The sequence below is a fragment of the Misgurnus anguillicaudatus genome, chromosome 18, assembly GCF_027580225.2.
Source record: "Misgurnus anguillicaudatus chromosome 18, ASM2758022v2, whole genome shotgun sequence".
Taxonomy (NCBI): Eukaryota; Metazoa; Chordata; class Actinopteri; order Cypriniformes; family Cobitidae; genus Misgurnus; species Misgurnus anguillicaudatus.
The window spans coordinates 19,376,268-19,397,530 of record NC_073354.2 but is presented as its reverse complement, the minus strand read 5'-3'; the positions used below and the strand labels follow the sequence as shown (position 1 = coordinate 19,397,530).

General features: G+C 39.4%; 2 protein-coding genes across 2 annotated transcripts; one reads left to right on the top strand and one right to left on the bottom strand.

The window, feature by feature from the left end:
• Positions 1-1,460: 1,460 nt before the first annotated feature.
• LOC129429915 (uncharacterized) lies at positions 1,461-13,262 on the top strand. The gene is made up of 7 exons (XM_055186900.2): positions 1,461-1,587; positions 11,466-11,521; positions 11,642-11,672; positions 11,769-12,197; positions 12,621-12,749; positions 12,844-13,037; positions 13,130-13,262. Exons 1-7 carry the CDS (start codon positions 1,574-1,576, stop codon positions 13,222-13,224), a joined length of 948 nt encoding a protein of 315 aa, XP_055042875.2. The 5' UTR covers positions 1,461-1,573; the 3' UTR covers positions 13,225-13,262.
• A 4,286-nt stretch (positions 13,263-17,548) lies between these two features.
• Positions 17,549-20,375, bottom strand: ccn2a (cellular communication network factor 2a). Its single transcript, XM_055186597.2, has 5 exons — positions 20,084-20,375; positions 19,654-19,870; positions 19,308-19,559; positions 18,887-19,098; positions 17,549-18,788 (listed from the first exon to the last, which is right to left on the bottom strand). The coding sequence occupies exons 1-5, from the start codon at positions 20,144-20,146 to the stop codon at positions 18,492-18,494; spliced, it is 1,041 nt and encodes a 346-aa protein (XP_055042572.2). The 5' UTR covers positions 20,147-20,375; the 3' UTR covers positions 17,549-18,491.
• Positions 20,376-21,263: the final 888 nt, after the last annotated feature.

The following is a 21,263-nucleotide window of genomic DNA, read 5'->3' as shown; positions in this document are numbered from 1 at the left end:
CAGTCGATTAGTAAAGATAGCGCCTGTTTGAACGTTTGCTTAGTGAGATTCGGTACGTATGAGAACCAAAGCATGAGCGGACGTCAGTGTTCACTCGCCCCGCTGACCACCGCCCTCTTTGGTCTACATCTCTGACAGGGATTCACTGGCTCTCATGTTGGCCTTGTTTGTTTTTGATGGTCGAAATGAGATCAAATCAGTAGTATTTGGTGTCATGATAAAACTATTACTTGTTTTCTTATTCATATTTAGTGTCTTTTGTGTTGTTATTGTTTTGGCGCAAGGTAAAAGTTAATAAAACTATACTTATAATGTTACTATTGGTTTACCATTTAATCTTAACACGATACGAGCACTCGGTTATTATTAGACTTCGTTCTTGTCAGTACTATATAAAACTGTTTTTTATAAGTGTCAGAGAGATGTTTTTGCATGCTGCTTATAAATATACCAGTGGCGATATCTCATAACATGTTTTAATAGTCACGTCACGGTTAAATAAATGATCAATGTCCACATTTAAAAACTGCGGTGCTTACCTGCAGTTCCACTGTGTTTTCGCGTTCTGATAAGAGATATAGCTCCAGAAAAAATGAGTGTTTACATTCCTCTTTCCAAGTGTCCACATGTGACAAGACATTACTCCCATTAAGTTTAACGTAACATCCAAGAGCGCTGATCTTTGACGGAATAATAACTTGGGATTCACATACTGATTTACGAGGTAGTGAACTAATGAGACACACGGAGAGTGATTAAAAACAGCGCGTTTGTGTGTGTCCTTGCTTGTGTGCGTGCAGTTTTTCCATTCAGAGATGAGCCTGTTTAGGACCTCCATTTACTAGGTGGCGGAATGATACGAAAGGTGAAGCGGTTACTGTGCCGTTATCAGTACAATATCGCATAGCTCTTAGCCAATCAGATTCGAGAACCAGAAAGAACTGTGGTATAATAACATATATTAAATCAATATTTTGTGTACATATGTTTATTCATGTGGCAAGTAGCTGTGTAATAAGCAGGATAACAGAGTTATCAGATATTGGTTGTTATTGCCAATAATTCCTTCAAGGTGATACAAGATCACCATTGCTGCGTCTCAATTTAATAGAAATGATTCTTCAAAAAATCTTTAAATGTTTTTTTTAAGAACCAAAAATGTTTCTTCTATGGCATCAGTGTGAACAACATTTTAAGAACCTTTACTTTTAAGAGTGTACTGCAAAGAAATGATGTAGTAGAATTTCTAATTAGCAATTCTGTATGTTTAAATAAACTTGTACATACTGTAGATCATAAACCTGTTCTTTTATAAACAGCATCTAAGTACATTTAACCCCAGGCTTAAAGTAATGAAAAATTACATGTTGAGGCACGCCCTGTGTAGCTGCTTTGTATAAGTCAACAACCTGTACCTGTTTGCCCAAGTAACAGCGGTCGCAATCAAATCACAGCTTTGCGACATTTTTGCCTGGTCATCTGAAATTTGACTGCATTTAGAGAAGTAGATACGCGTCATTATTTCAACACCACTTACCAACACAGAACGATAAACAAATGCTAATGATTGGCAATGGAAATATACAGGTAAAAACATTAAATATTACTTATCTGTATTTCAAAAAATCAAATAGTGAAGAATTTGGAATAAGTTGAAATGCTGTTGCTGTTTGGTACCATGTAGGATTTTATGTTAAGCTAAACAGCTTTTAACTTTCTGGACATACAGGGCTTTGATTTTAAGACATTATGTAAAAGTATTATGTAATTATTTAATGATATAATATAATTAACTTTATCAATAGTGAAATAATAAATAGTTGAATATGAACAAAATACCGGTGTATGGATTATTGGATAGTTGCGGTGGTTTGTGCGGTCTTAAATTGAATGATAGAAACCTAAACAATTGTTAATGCCACTCAGACATAGTGTTTAAATATAATAACTATTCAGAAATTATGTGAACTAAGCTTCACCGCATACAAGTGGAAACATGCTGCGTCAGACAAGTGTTTGAGCTATGGCGTCATAAACGGTATACAGATGCAAGCAAACAGTCAAAACATTTCACACTTACATTAAGTCATTACCTACAGTGTAGCCTACTATTTGTAATGTAAAAGTTTATTTAAAAAGACAGAATACATAACTACTATAGGGGATAGCGCGGTGAAAGTACAACTTTTCAGAACAAACTTAATTTTAAATGATAATGTTACTGTAACGTGGGATGCTTTAAACAAAGCAAAGGAGAGTTGAATCCATGTGCAAAAGAGGTTTATTTATAAATTCCATGTAGGCAAGCAAACACATCCAAAAAGGGCAATCCAAAAGAGTATCCAAATAACAGACAATAGGTCAGGGCAGGCAGCAAACAAACAATATCCAGAACAAACAGGCACGGTCAAAAACAGACAAACACAGAACATGAAACAGGATAAACAATAGGTAGGCTAACAAACAATAATCAGCGGGGAGTGAACAGATCTGACTGGTAAATACAAATACACAGGAAGTGGGAAGTGAAGTATGACATTACCAGATCTCAAAATAAAAGCCAGAATAGACCAAGGGTGGGTGGGCGGGCCAGGACCTTTTGGCAGGGTAGGACCAGAGGGCAGGGGCGGTCCTGGGTCATGTGGCAGGTGTGGTCTGGGGTCATGGGGCGGACATGGTCCGGGGTCATGGGGCAGACGTGGTCCGGGGTCATGGGGTGGACATGGACCTGGGTCATGGGGCGGAAGTGGACCTGGGTCATGGGGCGGACGTGGAACTGGGTCATGGGGCAGGAATGGACCAGGGTTGTGAGGCAGGCGTGAACCAGGGAAAACCTCTGCCTCCTCCTCGGTGTCCTCTGCCTCCCTCCTGCGTCCGGGTACTACCCTCAGGCGAATCAGGTGAACAAGACGACTCAGGCGAATCAGGTGAAACAGGCGACTCAGGCGAATCAGGTGAAACGGGCGATTCAGGCGAATCAGGTGAAACGGGCGACTTAAGGGGTTTTCACACTGCGCTTAACCCTGGGTTATCTTCATTCTAAACCCCGCTTTTAACCCTGGGTTAAGGAGCGTTTCACACCTGTAATTTGAAAGCGGAGTTAGCACCGCTTTTTACCCAGGGTTATGAAACCCTGCTCCGGAGCAGGGTTAGCACCACATTTGTGGTGTTAACCCCGCATTGCGGTGCCAAACGCATGCAGTGTGAAACGAAGCAGGGTTACAATGTTATGACCCTAATTAAACACAGCTGAAGTAGCTAATCAAGGTGTTCAGGGTTGCTTGATAATTACAGACAGGTGTGTTGGAGCTGGGTTGGAGACTCCTGACCCAGGGCTTAGGAATGCACAGTGTGAAACGTCAAATTATAAATACCCAGGGTTATCTCTTAACCCCTGGTTAAGTTTGAACAGTGTGAAACATGAAAAAAAATAACCCAGGATTCCGTTAACCCTGGTTTTAGAATAACCCAGGGTTAACAATTTCAGGTGTGAAAAGCCTATTAGGAAGTTTCTTAAAATGCTGCCTCTAAGTTCGACGTAACAATGGTGCTGTCCCAAGTGATGGTGCTGAATTATTTGGGATTGTTCGCTCAGGGATTGATTTATCACTTCACGCGAAGGTGCATTATGGTGTTTAGAAAGACAACACATTCTATACAAATGGAGCATTACTCAAATTAATCCAGTAACATTTATTTTAACATAGTTTAGGTTATCCGTAAAATATAGACTATTCATTAAATTATCAATTTGTAATACGGGTAGACGAACCGGGTATCCCTCGCTAATCATCCACCCTCCTTATCCCATTGTGCCACTTGTGCCACTTCTTGACATTGGTTTAACGACTTTTAACAAAAATTATGTAATACACACTTTTATACTAATGGTAAGGTAGGCTACTACAATCAGAATTGATTGGCAGGCAATTGCAGTTACTTCTGTTTAATACGGCATTCAGGGTGTCAGTTTGTGTTGAAAAGTGGTGGGGACAAAAGATCAGATGAAAAAACATTAGCCTACAGCAGGATGGGAAAAATTATTGAATAACGACGCATCAAAAATGGGCATAGTGTAGGCCAGGCAACAACACAAAAATACTCAGCATAAACCCCTCAACAATGTCGACTGCACATGTAACAGTCCCTGCAACACCAGCTTAACCAAATAGTGCCAAAGCACCATACTGTAGAAAACAGGGCAGTCGGCGCGGCGTGCGATGGGGTAAGTAGTTCCTAGGTGGCGTCGGGGGCGAACCCTCACGACCGCTAGATGGTGGCAGAGGGGTGGAATATCCCAACGTCTCACCGGGCCGAGCGCTGCCCTTTCCTCGTTACCGTCAGGCGTTCGAACTCTGGACAGGGGCGCCCCTTTGTAGAGGCCACGGGACGATGGAATTACGTCACCTCTCTCTCTGCAACAACAATGTTTATGCAATTGGAAACATCAACAGTAATAGCCCCAAATCGTACTCACACCTCTGCTGTTTCCTCGGCTCTTCACCGCCACTCTTCACATCCGCCCGATGTCTAGACGGGGGAAAATCGTTTCTGGGCACCGTTTATTTCTGGAGGCCCGAAGCACGCTCACAACATATGCTGTACTGAACTAACTAAAGCCAGCAGCCTCTTTGTCTTCCCTCGACGAAGTGCGTGAAGGCGGGGGTTGATCTGACAAGACACACAGCAATACACAGCAACCCACAGCAATATACAGCACCACATCAAAAATAAAGGTTTCCACAGCACAAAGACTCACCCACCACTCCAAGTGTACGAAAAAGACACCCGTCTTCCCTCACTTCGCTTAGTTCAGATTTGGCTATGAAAATATGCGGCCGAGCTAGTGGTGTCGTCGTTGTGACTGCTTCGGTAAGTATTCCTTCGGCTCGCCCACCGCGCTATATTAGGGGTAGGGCCGCCCTCCTTCTCCTGGAGGGATTTAACATAAAGCCAGGTTAATACACAGGACACTTTCAACTAGATCTTGGTACTCACAGCGATGCCGTTTTCAATCCCCTCTTTTCATTTTGTCTCAATTTGTCATGTATCCGTTCTCCTCACAACCTCTAAGGTTCCCGATGTCTTCACAATCATACAATTCCAGCCAAAAGCTCTTCAGTATAACACCACAACCAGCCGGGTGCAGTGCTCCTTTAACTCTCTCTCACAGCTCCGTCCTCTTTTGCCTCTCTTGGCTGCCGTACTCTCTCCTCTCGCTCTAAGCGCTCTGTGGATCAACGGCGCCCTCCGGCTCCTCCGAGGACAGAGCGTGTGATTTGGGTCTGCCCTAGGCAGTAGTGGAGCTCGTGCCCGAAACAACTCCCCTCCTGTGTGCTGCTACAGCTCCATTTATGTGGCCCGTCCTCATTTCTTCCTCTAATCAGAGCTGCTACATAAATTGGCTGCACCTGTGGCTCATTTCTTCCTGATTTGTGTTGCCAGGGAGACTGGGAAGTGAAAGGTGCTTTTAAAAATTCTGTCCGGGCGGAACCTCTCCTCTCCCTTTTTGGTTCCGCCCTAAGTCACCCTGTGACATCAGGTCTAGTCTGTTTCCCCCAAAAGTGGGCGTGAACCTGTTCAGAGACATTCTATGACGTTGCGCCGGTTGTGCGTATACCAAGAAAGTGACAAGATGAAAACCACTATTTTCTGTTACAGACTTTCACATTGCATCTTTAGGTTATAAAAACATAAAAAATTCAAATGTAACTTGATTTTCAAAGATTTATTATAAAAACGAATTATTTTTTATTCAAAATGCAATAAATCCATGATAGCTTTTGTTTCAAAATGCTAGAAATCTATTAATTCAATGTACAAATGTGCATTCATCTTTGCCATTTTATATTCATTTAGTTGAACAGTTGTACACACTGACTAAAAAAATAAACATTAATGTCATTAATCAAAACACTTACTTTGTCATATTAAGATCACTGTCAATGCTGCTGTCATACTTGACGTCGTCGCTTAGCATTTTTCGCAGCGATCAGCTGTAAAATGTTTTGGTCCGGCTCGATTTTCGTTGACTTTGAGTAAAATAATGGAAAGTTTTTCATAAGATATCCTGGGGTCAATGTGTTAACATGAGAAACTTGATGCTGTCTGGAGATAAGCACCCATCTCCCGAGTGCTTCACGTAAATTATTAGATGTTGATGGCGTTTCTTTTCCGTCACAGAAAACCATCACAGGTTTATCAATGCAATTGAAGTATTATTTTGTTTTGTTTGTTGATCACGAAGTACAAAGTTAAATGAGGAAAACTAGGATTTCGCCATTGTTTGTTTACATTGCGTGGAATGGTGGGCTGTAATTTCTGGAGTGGATTTATTGCGTTCTGTAAAAAAGGAAGAGTGGCGTTTATCGCATTTTGGGAAAAAAGGGAGAAAAGATGACAAAATAACACGGCGGATATTGGATTTTGCGTAAAATTAAGAATTTACTTTTAAATACTGACCTGATATAATACTGATTTTGGCAGTAACTCATTATTTTTTTTTTAATGGCTTTTATCGCGTTTTGGAACCAAACTCTTTTATTATGTATGCAAACATAACTTTTTAAAACTCTTTTATTATGTATGCAAACATAACTTTTTAAAACAAACAGTATAATGTAATAATGTTAAAAGACATACCCTAATAGACCGGTTGCACGGCGACGTCACTAACTGGTTGCGCGCGCAACCAAGAGGCAGAAAGAAGAGACGTGCATTGTGTTGTATGCTAGTAGCGGTGTCTGTAAGTCAAAATGTCAAGGAATTTTTGCGTGGAAAATAGTACCAACAGAGTCAGTGCTGGGTGCCTGATGTTAACATACCAGTAGATGCGACTATTACGTTACTAGCATTATATTTATAACATTATAATTCATACATGTATCACAGTAACACTGCAAAAATAAAGACAGAAAAACAGATCCAACTAAAATCAAGTCTTATTTATGTACAAACAATAAAGAACGCTTCAATAATTAAGGTTGTTGCAGTAGCGGATCAGCTCACCAATCGGGCTTTCTGCCTCCTGGATGCGCGCGCACCCTGCAATGTTTGTAAACTTGCAACCCCTCTATATAAAACTCTCGAATGTATGAAATATTTTATAAATTGTATTATAGAATACATGATATTATTGCTTTTTAGTATAATCAATTCAAATCTTTAATCTTTCTAAATAAATTATAAATGTTAAGTGATGAAAACGCTATAAACATAGAGGGAACAGACTTGATGGGGAACAAACTTCGACACAACACCGGCACCATCTTTGTTTCATTAGTTCTGATACCAAATAAAGTCAACTGCATAAATAGTCCTGTATCCATTGCAAACATATTTTATTGTAAGTTTTAAAATTTCCATAACATAAAATCATTGTCAACATACCATAGTTTAACTTGTACTGCGCTACACTGATTTCTAAAGACTGCTGCACAGTGGCGGGCTGGCGACGATACCATTTTGCGTTCAAACAACCCTAAGAGAGAGCTTACGAATGGTCCAGACCAATCTTATGAAAGTGTGACGTACAGAAGATATACTTAGCGTTAGGGATCGACCGATATGGATTTTTCATTGCCGATGCCGATTTCATAGCCGATGAACGATACAGACTGCCGATTTTCTAGAGCCGATATTTGGAGCCGATATTTCTTTTGCTCACTCAATTTACATCATAAAAATGACACAATGATGATGCCAAATGTTAGTCTCAATTTAAAAAAAGTAACATTTATTGAACTTAAAAAAACTAGGTGAGGGTGCTATGGAACCATGAACTGTACTCTCCACAATGACGAGGAACTATCAGCAAAGGATATTGATTTCTAGCACTTAACTACTACAAGAATATATAGGGGTGGTTTCTCGGACAGGAATTATCTTAAACTAGGACTAGAGCTTAGTTTAATTAGGAAATATAACTAGTTTTAACAAAGATGCCTTACTAAAACCTTTACTTGTGTCAATTTTGAGGCAAAACACAGGGCACTGATGTATTTTAATATATGTTAAAAAGAGATGTTATAAGTTTGGACAGTTCTTACATTTATTTTAGTCTAGGACTAGTCTAATCCCTGTCCGGGAAAACGTCCCTTAGAGATGAGAAATAAAAACCCTCTTTGTCCAGCTATGATCAGCTGTTAGGCAGAGCTTTCGATGTTGTCATGGAAAGGTTGGTTGTTTTTGGTCACATGACCTGCAATCGCTTGCGGCACTCTGTCTGTAACTAATGTCGGAAAAAATCGGCAGCCACATATCGGCCGATGCTGATACACATAAAGCTTGCAAATATCGGGCCGGCCGATATATCGGTCTGTCACTACTGAACGTACGAACGTTTTGGGAATCGTGCTATAGAGTTAAGAGAGGGGTTAAGGAATAGGTTAAGAAATAGTTAGCGATAAGAACGTTTTGGGGAAGCGGGTCCAGTACTTTAGCCTGGTAATATCATCCTCTGCTATTTTGCTTCACTTCATAGACAGAATCTGGCTGGGCATAATTGACAACCGTTTTCCTTCTCGTGGGAGGGGCTTGTCTGAAGTTTAAAATCATTGGTCTAAACGTAAGCCAATCACATAATGTTTGGATATGATGTGCGTTATGCGCCGGCTCAGCCGCATCGAATTTCTGCTGTAAAACACACGTATGATGTCAAAACAAAGCTATCGAGCAAAATACCGGAGTTAACATGGCTGTGAACGACTTTTGCAGATTATGTAAAGTAAATGGGGCCAGAGCTAGTTAAACACTATCCTTACGGTGTCTTTCCACTCACATCTAAGTGGAGGAACGCCCCTCTCTCCTCTCAAACTCTTCCACCAGACAGCCATAACCACATGTAAATTAAATCTTCCTACCTTATTTTCTGGTTAATCAGGAACGTCACCAAAGAATGTTTGCCCACGGTTAGCTGTGAACAATGAAATTCCCTTCCATGATTTCTCAATCGTTGTACATGTCAAGCTGTGCTGCATACAGCTTCTTGCTGACGATCGGTAATAGTTGATAAATTAAACTTTTCCCAAAACCTGTCGTGAGTAGGGCAACAATCTCCATTCAAAATGTTTAACAAACACTGTTCTTGTTCGGGCTTAAGTTGGCAAGTGCCGCTGCTCCACAACAGAGCAAATAGCTTTCTGTTCCTCCATGTCCACTACAAACTACAACCGTACATTCGGTGCTGCCGCTTAGCGTCTACGTCACGGCTCTCGGCCCGCCCTCTGTTCATTGATTGGACGGCCGTTTTGAGACCGGAAGAAAACAGTTAGAATGGGAGGTATCTCAGACTGAGTACAGAAGTGTAATGAAATTTAGCGGAAGTACAAAGTCTGATGTAGGCAGGCTACCAGTACTTTAAAGCAACACCAAAAAGTTTTTTTTACCTTAAAATAACGTTTCCAAAAAAGTTTCAGTCGTTCATCCACTCGAAACAGGGTGAACGGCACTTTCACATTCGATTTGCAGCCCTCTATCGGCCAAAACAGCACTAAAGAAGTTTTCAACCATCGGGTCGTGGTCCTGTAGTTCAAGTGAAAACTACAAAAACTTGCTTTACGGCAGACCTAATCCAATCAGAGCCAGCTATGCTGCAGTTGGCTAAATTATTTACCACAGTGGTAATGGACAATTCCTCTTCCAACCTGTAGGTAGAGCAAAGACCAAAAACTCTTTAGTGTTGCTTTAACACATGAAATGAAAAGCACAACGCGTTTTAAATAAAATTACCGCTTTAGGAATTTACTTATCATGGTTGAAAACACCTTTCTGGATCTACACATAATGTGATATTTGTCAGGTCTGTCAAGGGTTTGTGTGCCTAAGATGCTGTCATAGTTTGGGATGCAAATGTTTTCAGGGCTCGGGGAAAATCGCTTTGTTACTTTCACCAGGTTCTCCCCTACTTATATATGTGTCAATGGGGAAATAGGTTTATCACCATATACCTCCATTGCTAACGAGTGCTTACAGGGAGCTGCTAACCATCCAATTTATGACCCAGTGGATTCCAGACAAAACAGTAGTGATGTAGTGTACACTACATGGCAAAAGTACAAACAGGTAGTGGACCTAAAAATGAAGGCAAATATTCTAGGCAATTGTTTGTGCAAGCCATGATCCACTACATCAAGCATCTATGGTTTTTCACAACCCAGTATCACGAAATTGCGTGACTATTTCACGCATGGACCAGCGTGACAATGTCATGCTTTGCCGCGTTTGAGCGTGAGCATGTCACGCTTTCTGTTTGTGTCACTGTCACGTATTGGTTACTCAACTTTTTTGTCCTAATTTCTTACCATTGTTGCTTCGGTTTAGGGTTAGATTTACATAAAATTACACCCTTACCTAAACAAACTCTAACCCCAACGTCAGGTGACAATTGGTTAAAGTTTAGAAAATATAAAAGAATAAGTATTGTATCTTTTTATTTTATGAACCAATACTTAAAGTGACAAATACTTAAAGTGACATATAACACAAGCACCAAATCTAACCCTAAACCGAAGCGACAATGGTTTGAAAATAGGACAAAAAAGTTGAGTAACCAATAAGTGACAGTGACACAAACAGAAAAGCGTGACATGTTCACGCTCAAACGCGGCAAAGCGTGACATTAGCCTCTTTCACACAGTAATTCTGGTAAATTACCATGAATTTACCAGAATGAATTTACCAGTAAATACAAAAATGTGCTGTTCACACACGCAGTGACATTCCGTCTTTTTACCAGGAAGACATCATTTACACATCAGTAACAAAATACCGGTAAATTCGTTGACAAAGCGGAAGTACCTGTAGCACACGGCGAGCTCAGTGTTGTATTTGAAAACAACCCACGTCATTCATATCCACGGTCTGTATTTTGTCGTTTTTACGTCTGTGGTAAACTCTGACAGTCGCGAAGTTGCTCATGACCAAACAACATTGCATGAGGCGACGTCAAACCGAAAATGCATTTTAAACAACAGTACTGTTTGCACTTTAGGCTTCACAGAGAGCGTGCTAAGGACGTCAGCAATTTGGCAAGTATGTGGTAAGCTTTGGTGAAGAAATGTGGACGTAAACTTCAGGTGTGCTCGACTTTCAAGCAGCGTGTGTGTGGAAACATCCGTAAAACAGTACGGGGGTAAACGCGTCATCTGCATTAAACATTATGATTGGTCTGAAGCTGTCAGCGCGGTCTGACGTCGTCCGTTTTAAATGCCGGTATTCCTATAATTTGGTCCATGCGTGAAATAGTCACGCAATTTCGTGATATAGGGTTGGTTTTTCATCACATATAGACTGACTACTAAGGGAACAAAATGAAAATCATGAAACATTCTAATTATGAAATGAATTATGCTCCACAATGATATACATGACAAATGTACAGTGAGTCATATTGGATTTGCAGGATATAGTACACATTGTAAATCATACTGTCTGAAATTTACTTTCCTATTCTGTTGTTTCGACAGGCCTCACAACTTTGATATTGTTAAATTGAATTGTCTGCAACATCTCCTGGAACAAGGTTTGAAATTACATTAGTCTTCTTTGTAAGATGTATGTAATTACAGTTAATAATAATGTCATAACAAGAACACTTTTTACTCACATTTGACTGAAGTAAGTTTTTACTCATTTCTAACAGCTGATGATCTATTTAAGAGGACTGGGCAAAGGTAATATCTAGTCATCTGTAAACTAACAAAAATCCATATTATAATATAGTTTTTTTTATTAGCAGTGCCTAATTTATTTTTATCTGTATTCTGTAGTTCTGGAGAGATATACATGAGTTCTGCTGATGCTATCTCTTTGTCAGCTGATGGTTACTGTGGCCCATTCAAGTTCATTAATATGTGTGTCACGGATTCACTTCTGATGGCCTCATTTTGTTTATATTTAAAAAATGACCAAGTTAGATCTCTTTTCAGCTGTAATTCAATACTGAAAGCAGCTATGGTCTTTTTAGGTGCTAGAAAATATGATGAAGCCAAAGCGTGTTGGGTCTTCGCACAGTTTGATTTGGCCAAAAATATGATATTTCAGGTTACTATAACAAATGAATTTGGTAATCTATATTTTGTAATAGATGCTAAAAGTGAACCAAAGGACCATTTAAACATATTTAATGAACTTGTTTTGGGCACATACCATTTTGATGAGGACAAAATTTCTCAAGAAATTCTCATCAAAACATTAAGGTAACATTAGTATAGTGTTTTTAACTTCTCTGAAATGTGTTGTCAAAGTTAAATTATCTGTAACACACCAAGTTTGGATGACACTTTCTATGAATTTAATATTATTCTTTTAAATTATTATAGCATTTTAAAATAATATTAGCATCTTTGTGAAAACATAAACACAGACGTCTATATACTGTACACACAGAATTCTTTACTCTAGAGAGTCATGAATTATAGGAACAATTACATTTGATGATTTTTGAGCACAGTCTGTTTAGAATAAAATTCCAAAATGCTTAAAATCTACATATTTACATCACTGTAATCTAAATTTGGTCAGAAACCTTTTCAAATTGTAAAATATTTGTTGTAAGCTTAACCTTATTGGTGATCGTAAATGTATGTTTTCTAACATGTTGTTTCTGTTTTCAACACAAGCAAATTTGAACACCTTGGAGATGTGCGTGCTTTAGGTATGAACGATAAAAATCCTGCAGCCATTATAGTGGATGTAGACCGACGGCTGGATACAGCACCACCACTGACTGTTTGTGATGACTATGACAGGTAGAAACAACAAATCCGTTCATAAAGAAAAACAGAAAATTACTGTATGTTTATGATGTGTGTTATTTACAATGCTTTCTATCACTTTGATTAGAGTCTTCAAACTACAGTTTTTATTGATGACACAAAAATCATCACTCGACCACGTCATTGTTGGGTTATTCCTCTCCGATCGATGGGTTCTCTATGATGATCTAAAGCCCACATTTGAGGATTTTAACATTGACAATGCTGACTTTAAAGATGATTTCGTGATTCTCGTGGCTGGCTATGTCAATATACCAAATGGTGAGTCCCACAATAATAGGTTTATTTTTTGTTATGGTACTTTTATTTATTTAGTCTGTGACTTTCTAACATATGGCTTTCTCTTTAAACAGTGCCATTCGGAATTTCTGAAGAGGGTCAATGTGGGACTGTGGTATTCAATCCTGCCCTTCATCCTAACAATCAAGAAAAGGAGCACCTAGACTAGTTGTCAGACTAGCTAACCTAAGCTTAAATAAAAAGATTTTTAAATAAAGACATTGGTTGGTGTTGTATAGTGTTTTTGTCTAATGAAAAGCAAACCAAATGACTTACCAGGGCTCCAGACTAACTTTTTTCACTAGGAGCACCGTGGCCCCCAACTGAACATTTTAGGGGCGCAACCAGAAAATTTAGGGGCACACACTGTAAATCAACATGCTAACTAAATATTCACATTTCTACTAATTTCTACCGTATTACTAATAAATACTTTAATGATAGATGCAGAAAGTACAATGTGCTGTTTGTAAATTCAGTGTCACATCACAAAAAAAGGTCAAATTTACTGGTCGCAGTCGCACATGTGCGACTGGATGTAAAATTCAGTGGCACACTCTCAAATTTTGGTGGCAGTCTGGAGCCCTGCTTACAGATGCAGATAAACTAGCCTATAAATATGTACAGTATAAAAGTATTCAAGCACTCTATATAGTTCGTAGCAAGTGTGTTTAATAAATGCAAAAAGACAAAGGGGTGACAAAACATTGCTTCTTTATCATGATGGTACACACGCTGATCTGTTGTGAAGCCATTAAAGGGGCCATGCCATGAAAATCTGACTGTTTCCACGTTTAAGTGCTATGATTGGGTCCCCCAGTGCTTCTATCAACCTAGAAAATGTGAAAAAGATCAACCCAGTAACTTTGTTTTGGTAAACCATTCTCTATAAGCACATGAAAAATAGGTTGTTGAAATTTGGCTCTCCTTATGATGTCATAAGGAGCTCTTATTATAATAATACCACCCCTTAATCTACACTATCCAATCACAGCACTGCCATTTAGTGCAGAAAAAAGCACAATTGAGTTTTAATTGCAACAAACCACCATCATTGTGATCAGTGTTTGAATTTCATCATCTCATTTGCATATTAAAGGACACACCCAAAACGGCACATTTTTCCACACACCAATTTTAACATGCTATAATAAATTATTTATATGGTGTTTTGAGCTAAAACTTCACATATGTGCTCTGGGGACACCAAAGATTTATTTGACATCTTAAAAAAGTCTTGTCCATGGCCCCTTTAAATAGACAGGGTTGCCTTTTAGTGTGTTGTGTACGTTTTGACCAACAGAGGGCACTGCTTGCTACATCATACCCAAGTCAAGTGTTTTAATTCATTTAATTCCTTATTACTCGCAATAGATAATCTTCGTTTGCTTAAAGTAAACAAAGCTCACATATTGGTGCATACATAGACATTAAAAGAAATATTATAGAGCTGTCACAGTCTTTTCCATTGCACTCACACTTACATTTCTAACAATCTGAGCCCCCTGCTTTCATGAAAGTGTTGACTAACTTTCATATCAAATACTTTTTTGATAATTAATTCAATCAGAATAATGACATATTGGCATAAGCTGAAATGGCTTTTTACGTTCTGTTTAATTGTGCCATAATTGTGCCATTTATAATGGCACTGTCATTAATACATTTGTACAGTTATGCTATAAAATGTAGGCTAATTTTAAATCAAGTATATAAACAAACAGTCACATGGTTAATGTAACGTTCAATAATGACTTTAAAAATATGTTTATATACAATTATTAGAGGAAAGCATTTTTGCAGTAAGTTTTACCTCATGTGAGCATGTGATTCCCGTGCCCTCGTGAACTCAAAATTGATAATTGCATGCAAAACCCAAACTGAGGAGTACGATCTGGTTCTCACACAAATTTGTTGTGTTGTTTAGAAGCACGTAAACTGTGTTTAACAATGCAGCATACTCGAGTATCCTTGAGGTAAGGAATTTTATGAACAACAACGGGCCTACTCATGTCACTAAAGCGTGAAAAAAATTACCTCAGAAAACATTTTATAACTAAGTTTTTAAAAGATGGATGTGCTTTTTGAAACTTTAAAAATGGACCACTATCCAATGCTATTACAAAACTAAAAAGTAGTCAGGATAATTATTTCATATAACTTCGACTGTGTTTGGCTAAAAGTGGAAAGTCATACACACCCATGGCTTAAGAGTGAGTAAAATATGGGCTTATTTTAATTTTGGGGGTGAACTGTTTATCAGGGTGTTGTAAGGACAACTTTTATCTGTTTTAATTTAACGTTTTAGTCAAACATTAGGTTTTCCACTGCTACACTTTAAGCACCAGGTGGCGCTCATTATACATCATTTAAATCCAGAAGCACAAACGCGACACTGTCTTCTCATAATTTAGAGATTAGAAGCATCAGAGTTTGATTTCAATCATTGATTTCATATTGATTTGAATATTTGAAATAGGGCTTATTCGCAAACACCGGAAGTCGCTAGCCGCGGCCATCTTGTTGACATGACATCTGTCCTGCTCATAGCCGCACGTAGATTTGAGTCGAGGGGAGCAGTAGCCTAATGGCTTAATCTCGTCTGTATTAAGAGAAGATGAGCTTGATTATTGTGGAACAATATCAAATAGACCCAATAGCTTTAAGTAAAGATCCGTCCTTATTGCCAGCCGTAACTTATCCGGATATTTATTCATACAGTATCCCCATTCATCATACAAGCACTGAAGGGCCGTTCACATTATAACTATAACGATAACTATAATGATAACTATATCATCGTCCACATCACCAAACAATACGTTTATGCTAATTCGCTCACGGCACTCGCGCAAATCACTTGCCTTTAATATTGCTTGTAATAAAAACTTTTGCCGATGTCCTCAACACGCTGCGTTTCGCGTAACTCTAAACAGTGAATCTAATAGTTTGTGTAATCTCTTACCTTTTGGCATAACAGTTAGTTAATGTAATAGATTAAAAAGCATTACGTAGTCAATTTTCACAGCAACTGGAGGTAATCTAATGTTATAGACCTCAGCAATGAGCTTCACTGTCATTTTAAGTGGCCGTGCACTTGAAGTTCAAACAGATTTTAATGCTATCAATGGTTTATCCTTCATCAGCTGGGAAAAATCGCTCAGAAAGTGATCCCAATGATGTCGTTCATTGTATCTGTACCGTTATAGTTTTGGTGTGAGCTCCGCTATTCTGTTTAATATAAAAGATTTTCAAAACTATGTGAACGGCCCTTAATTCCCTACCTAGTATCAATGTCAGACCTATTATTATGTTCATATAGTTATTAATACTAATTTAGTAACTGTCTCAATTTATGGCAGCTTATTTGAAAGAGCAGTTTCAGCCACTGCTTACAGCTAACCATATGTGATCAAATTATGGGGACAGACTTTGCTGTGAGCATATATCCCTAACGTCACCTGTGGAAAAATGATGGGGACAGACTTTGCTGTTGGGAGTCTCTCCTTCGCTGGTTCGACTCCTCTGTCTCCTTCCTTGCATGTTTTCTGACAGTCGGTATCGCATAAAAACTAATTCTGGGGTTCTTTTTGCTGTTGTTAGAACATCCGTGTATTACACCACACACCATCGCGCAGTTTTAAAAAAATTACACCGATAATACCATGCATAATACCCACGCTGCCTCGCTTGTCAATTGACAGACTGACAGTTTTATGTCAACTGTATGGCCGCCGCGAACATTGATGACGTAGATCGAATAAGCCCTATAGTCTTTCAGTCAGTATTAAACATATTATGTTTATATTTTCACAGAATGTTCTTTACTTTAATTTATGATAGTTTTATGTAGAAAACAATACATTACAACTTCAGCTCTATCTTACAGATGTTTTGTTTACCTCAATAATTATCTTTTTATTTTGTGGTGTACTATTGATTGGAACTGGCTCCAGTGCAAATCCAATACTGGTAGTTATTGATTAATGAGTGGGCTTACAGAATACTGCCTACTGTATACAAGTGTTTGTGTGTTAAAAGGGTACTAAAAACACATTATTTCTCTAAATTATTCCTCTGCTTATAGTCTATAATTTTTTCCCCTCTCTCCCTTACATTATCCTTGTAAGTGACTGCTAATATTGTTGACTTTCATGTTTGTATATGATTATCTTGTCCTATCCTTGTAAAGTGACCTTGGGTGTTTAAAGGCGCTATATAAATAAAAATTATTATTATTATTATTACTAGGAAGTAAATCAGTAAGTTATCAAACAGCTGCCCTTATGGAGTTGTACGTTTCTTTATACATTATATAACACATTATAGTGTGTCATAGGACTCTGTGTGTGGTCCTCCTGAAGATGATGGACTGAATACATTTCAAGTGTGAACATTAGATGCCATGTGATATCATGGTGATGTTCAAGTGTGGTTGACATCAGGTGTGTGTTTACTGTGTTATAATGTAAATGACACAAAGGATAGCAGTGTTTATATAAAAATATAATATTTTATTTAAAACTACAAAAGTGAAAACATGTAACCTCTTTGGTCACACTTCTCAATAAAATATTGAACAAACTGTAACAAGAACAGTCAAGTCAGCACATTAAGCTATCATAAAACAAGCAAGAAAAAAACAGACAAATGCTTTTTGATTTAAATTAAGCTGTACAAAATATGTACATTATTTACAGCTGTCAGAAAACAGATACTGTAATAAAAAAAAGAATGAAGCTACAATTCATCCAGTCTTTTTTGACAGGGGTACTGACGGTCTCCCAACAGGAAGAGCCAGACGGTCAAAGTCAAACACTCAGTGCTTTTATAACCTTCATACTTCTTGGCCAAACTTTTATGTCTCTGTTCAGCTCAGTCAAAATCTGAGCTGATAGTAACACTGAACTTAACACAAGAGCACATCAGTTTCTTTCTAATCTCTTTCTCCTCCTCCCAGCTGGGTGAGGCGATCAGCTTCTGGGGTTAAAAGCTGCCGTCCATTACGCTTCTTATTCTTTACGCTCTCAGATTCTGAATCCGCCCACCACAGTTTAGGGAGGGGCTCGGCGTCATCTGCCAATCAGTGACACGGGGCGTCACAGAGTCGGACTATAGTGCATTAATTGTTTTTGGGGCGTCCGAATAGAGCCCGGTCATTTTTAAGCCCTGCCCACTAGCCTTAACCTTTATGCACTTCAAGGCAAAGTAGCCCTAGACATCCACCATAAAAATTAATATACATATATAAATCTGAGTCCACGTACAAGATACAAACATGTACACGCAAACACAAAAATAAGATGTAAAATGAAAGAAACAAACCATTAAAAGACAAACAATTACTTTGTGCTGAGATATGAGATGGATATCTGTTCGATTCAAGTGGACAGTCTCTGGATGGGTTTTCTACTACTAGTTGTAGTTGTCGTCGTCTTATGCCATGTCACCGATCATCTTCTTGTAGTACATGGATTCAAAGATGTCGTTCTCTCCAGGGCAGTTGTAGTGGCATGCGCAGGTCTTGATAAACATCATCTGCTTCTTCATGACTTGGCCATCTTGGCACTTGAACTCCATGGGGAGGGTGGTGGTTCTGTGGGGGGTGCAGCAGCGACCATCGGTGCAGACGCCGCAAAACTTGGGCCTGTAGGACTTGGTGGTGGTGCAGCCAGAAATCTCAAACTTCATGGGCTTGGAGACACGAGGGGTGCGGATGCACTTTTTCCCTTTCTGTAAAAATGACAAACCAAACAGACATTTAGTCGTCGTGTTTAATGAAAACAAGTGATGTCATTATTCTGACTAAGAGTAAACTATGATCTGCTTACCCTAATTTTCTCTTCCAAGTGCGATTCACAGGGGCGAACCATGCAGAGGCGAGACTGCTTTTCCAGACGGCACTCTCGGTTGTCATTAGTGACACGGGTAGAGATTCCCAAGCCACACGTCTTTGAGCATGCGCTCCATTCTGTGGTCTGGACCAGGCAGTTTTCTCTCATCATGGAGAGGTCGGGCCCGTATGTTTCCTCCTCTCTGAAAGCTAAAAACAACAGGAGGAGGTTAGTCATCACCTTCCAGTACCATGATGTCATCATCATACTATCACACTTTTCCATGTTTACTACTATAAGGTCATTCATACACTAGAATTACATCACCGCACTGGTATTTACTCTAACCTCATGAATAGTCACCATTTATATGTGTGAACAGCTGCTTATTCAATATCGAACAGTCAGTAATGCCTACCTGCCAAAGCTGAGCCCACAAAGGTGTTTTGTTGAGGGGAATCGCACACCCACTCTTCACAGCACTTTCCTGGCACCTTCACCCTGCGAGGCATCGGGCAGTCAGGACTGGGCAATCTGATGTCCATCCCGCAAAGGGGCACACAACCAACGGCACCATCCAGACACGTGCACTGGTATTTACAGCTACTCTGGAAGGACTCTCCGCTGCGATACACCATACCGTTGAATACACAGGTGGCACCTTCTCTGGCTATGGAGCAGAGGCAAATATTTTAACTTACAGTTCTGAATACATTCAACAAATATAAGATTTAGTCGAGTTTGCATGTGCATGGCATTCTCACCTGTGCAAACTCCAATACGACGGTTGCTCGGGGAGCCGTAGTCACAGTACAGGCCTTTGTGAATATCACAGACGTCTCGCTCGGTACACAGCTCACCCAGCTGTTTGGCACATACTCGGCAGCATCCACAGGGATCCAACACCAGGCTCACACCGGGAGCACACTGGGGAGGTGCGTTAGGGCACTGGCACTGTCCACTGCACTCCTGAGCTGTGGCCTGAAGAATATGACAATTTAAGCATTTCATAATGTTTCTTTACTATAATGCGAGAATAATGCATGTGATGCTACAATAAGCTATTCATGTCTGACAGAGTTGGATTTCCTGATCACATTATGTTTCAGGCTACATTCACTAAATTCTTGAGCTTTACATATATTCAAAATCAAAGCTGCATCATCATCATAGCAGATCATTAAAAATACTCACCAATCCTAAGAAGGTCAGGCACAGGAGAGAAACCAGTCTCAGAGTCATCATTCCAGAAAACATATTGACCTCTGTGTTCACGTATCAAATTTGGGGATCCAAAGTGTCTGCTACTAAACTGCAGTCTCCTCTTCGGATTCGATCAAGATAATCTCGTTGCGTAGTCTGAATCCGGTTCCTCCTGACGGCGTCGAGTGAAAGCTAGAGTTTAGCTTCGGTACGAAGTTTAAGCTGAGCTGAGCAACTGTTGCTTCTCTTAGGAGGACTCAGAGCGTTCTGATTCTCCAGCAGCAGCAGGGCTTCATTTATACACGCCCGGCTGTGGTGGACTGCCTCCACCTCAATGGAACGCTGGATAAACATGGGCATTCCTGGCATTCTTTCCTAGTTTCCTGCCCCCCTCCGCTCTCATTCCAGGGCTGTCACATTATCAAAATATAAGTGCAGTCTTGGCATTACCTTGCTCTTGAAGCGCCTGCCCGATGGTGTTTTGTCTGATCTGTCATATAGATAGACGGCTGCAGGTTTTTTTCAAGGTAAATAAGCCAAGCTGGCTGTGGGCTCCTATATCTTTTCTACTCTGTATAACTAAGTGATGACTGACAGATTGGGATAGCGCCTGCATTAGTGTTTTGCTGTTTGGTAGATAAGCATCAGTTTAGGGGAGATGATAAAAGGAGGCAAAACTAAGACCTCTGTGCTTTGTTAACTCATACATTACGTAAATGTAGGCATTTGGCAAACGCATTACGTCCAAGCTGTACATTTTTTCATCAGCACGTGTATTCCCTGGGATTGAACCCAGTTGTACTACAGGCATAGATATCACATAAAGTGTAGAGATACATAAAATCATCCTACATAATGTAAAGAATATTCTGAGTGATTCTCAAATATTAAGTCTATATTTTTGTATTATAATACACATTATCTTGAATCTACTTTGTAATGCATCATTCAGACATAAACACACAATTATTCCACTTCCATCCTTTATTTTTAGGAACACTGTGCTTAGGATCTGTGCTATTGCTTTGATCATTATATTTTTTCCGTCTGTCTTTGCTTTCACCTGGTTAATAATGTTTAGTCAGCGGCGTGTTTTACAGTGCAGGTGCGGTACGTTTCTATTTTGCTCTTTCAGACAGAGAGCAGACAGAAGAGCAGGAAAGTGGCTAGA

Excerpts from the sequence above, each read along its gene's own strand:
- ccn2a (XM_055186597.2), bottom strand. The coding sequence starts at position 20,146 with ATGTTTTCTGGAATGATGACTCTGAGACTGGTTTCTCTCCTGTGCCTG. Across the intron at positions 19,871-20,083 it reads GCCTGACCTTCTTAGGATTG|GCCACAGCTCAGGAGTGCAG; the intron begins GTGAGTATTTTT and ends CATATTCTTCAG. Across the intron at positions 19,099-19,307 it reads TGTGGGCTCAGCTTTGGCAG|CTTTCAGAGAGGAGGAAACA; the intron begins GTAGGCATTACT and ends TGTTGTTTTTAG.
- LOC129429915 (XM_055186900.2), top strand. Across the intron at positions 11,673-11,768 it reads TTTAAGAGGACTGGGCAAAG|TTCTGGAGAGATATACATGA; the intron begins GTAATATCTAGT and ends TGTATTCTGTAG. Across the intron at positions 12,750-12,843 it reads GTTTGTGATGACTATGACAG|AGTCTTCAAACTACAGTTTT; the intron begins GTAGAAACAACA and ends CACTTTGATTAG.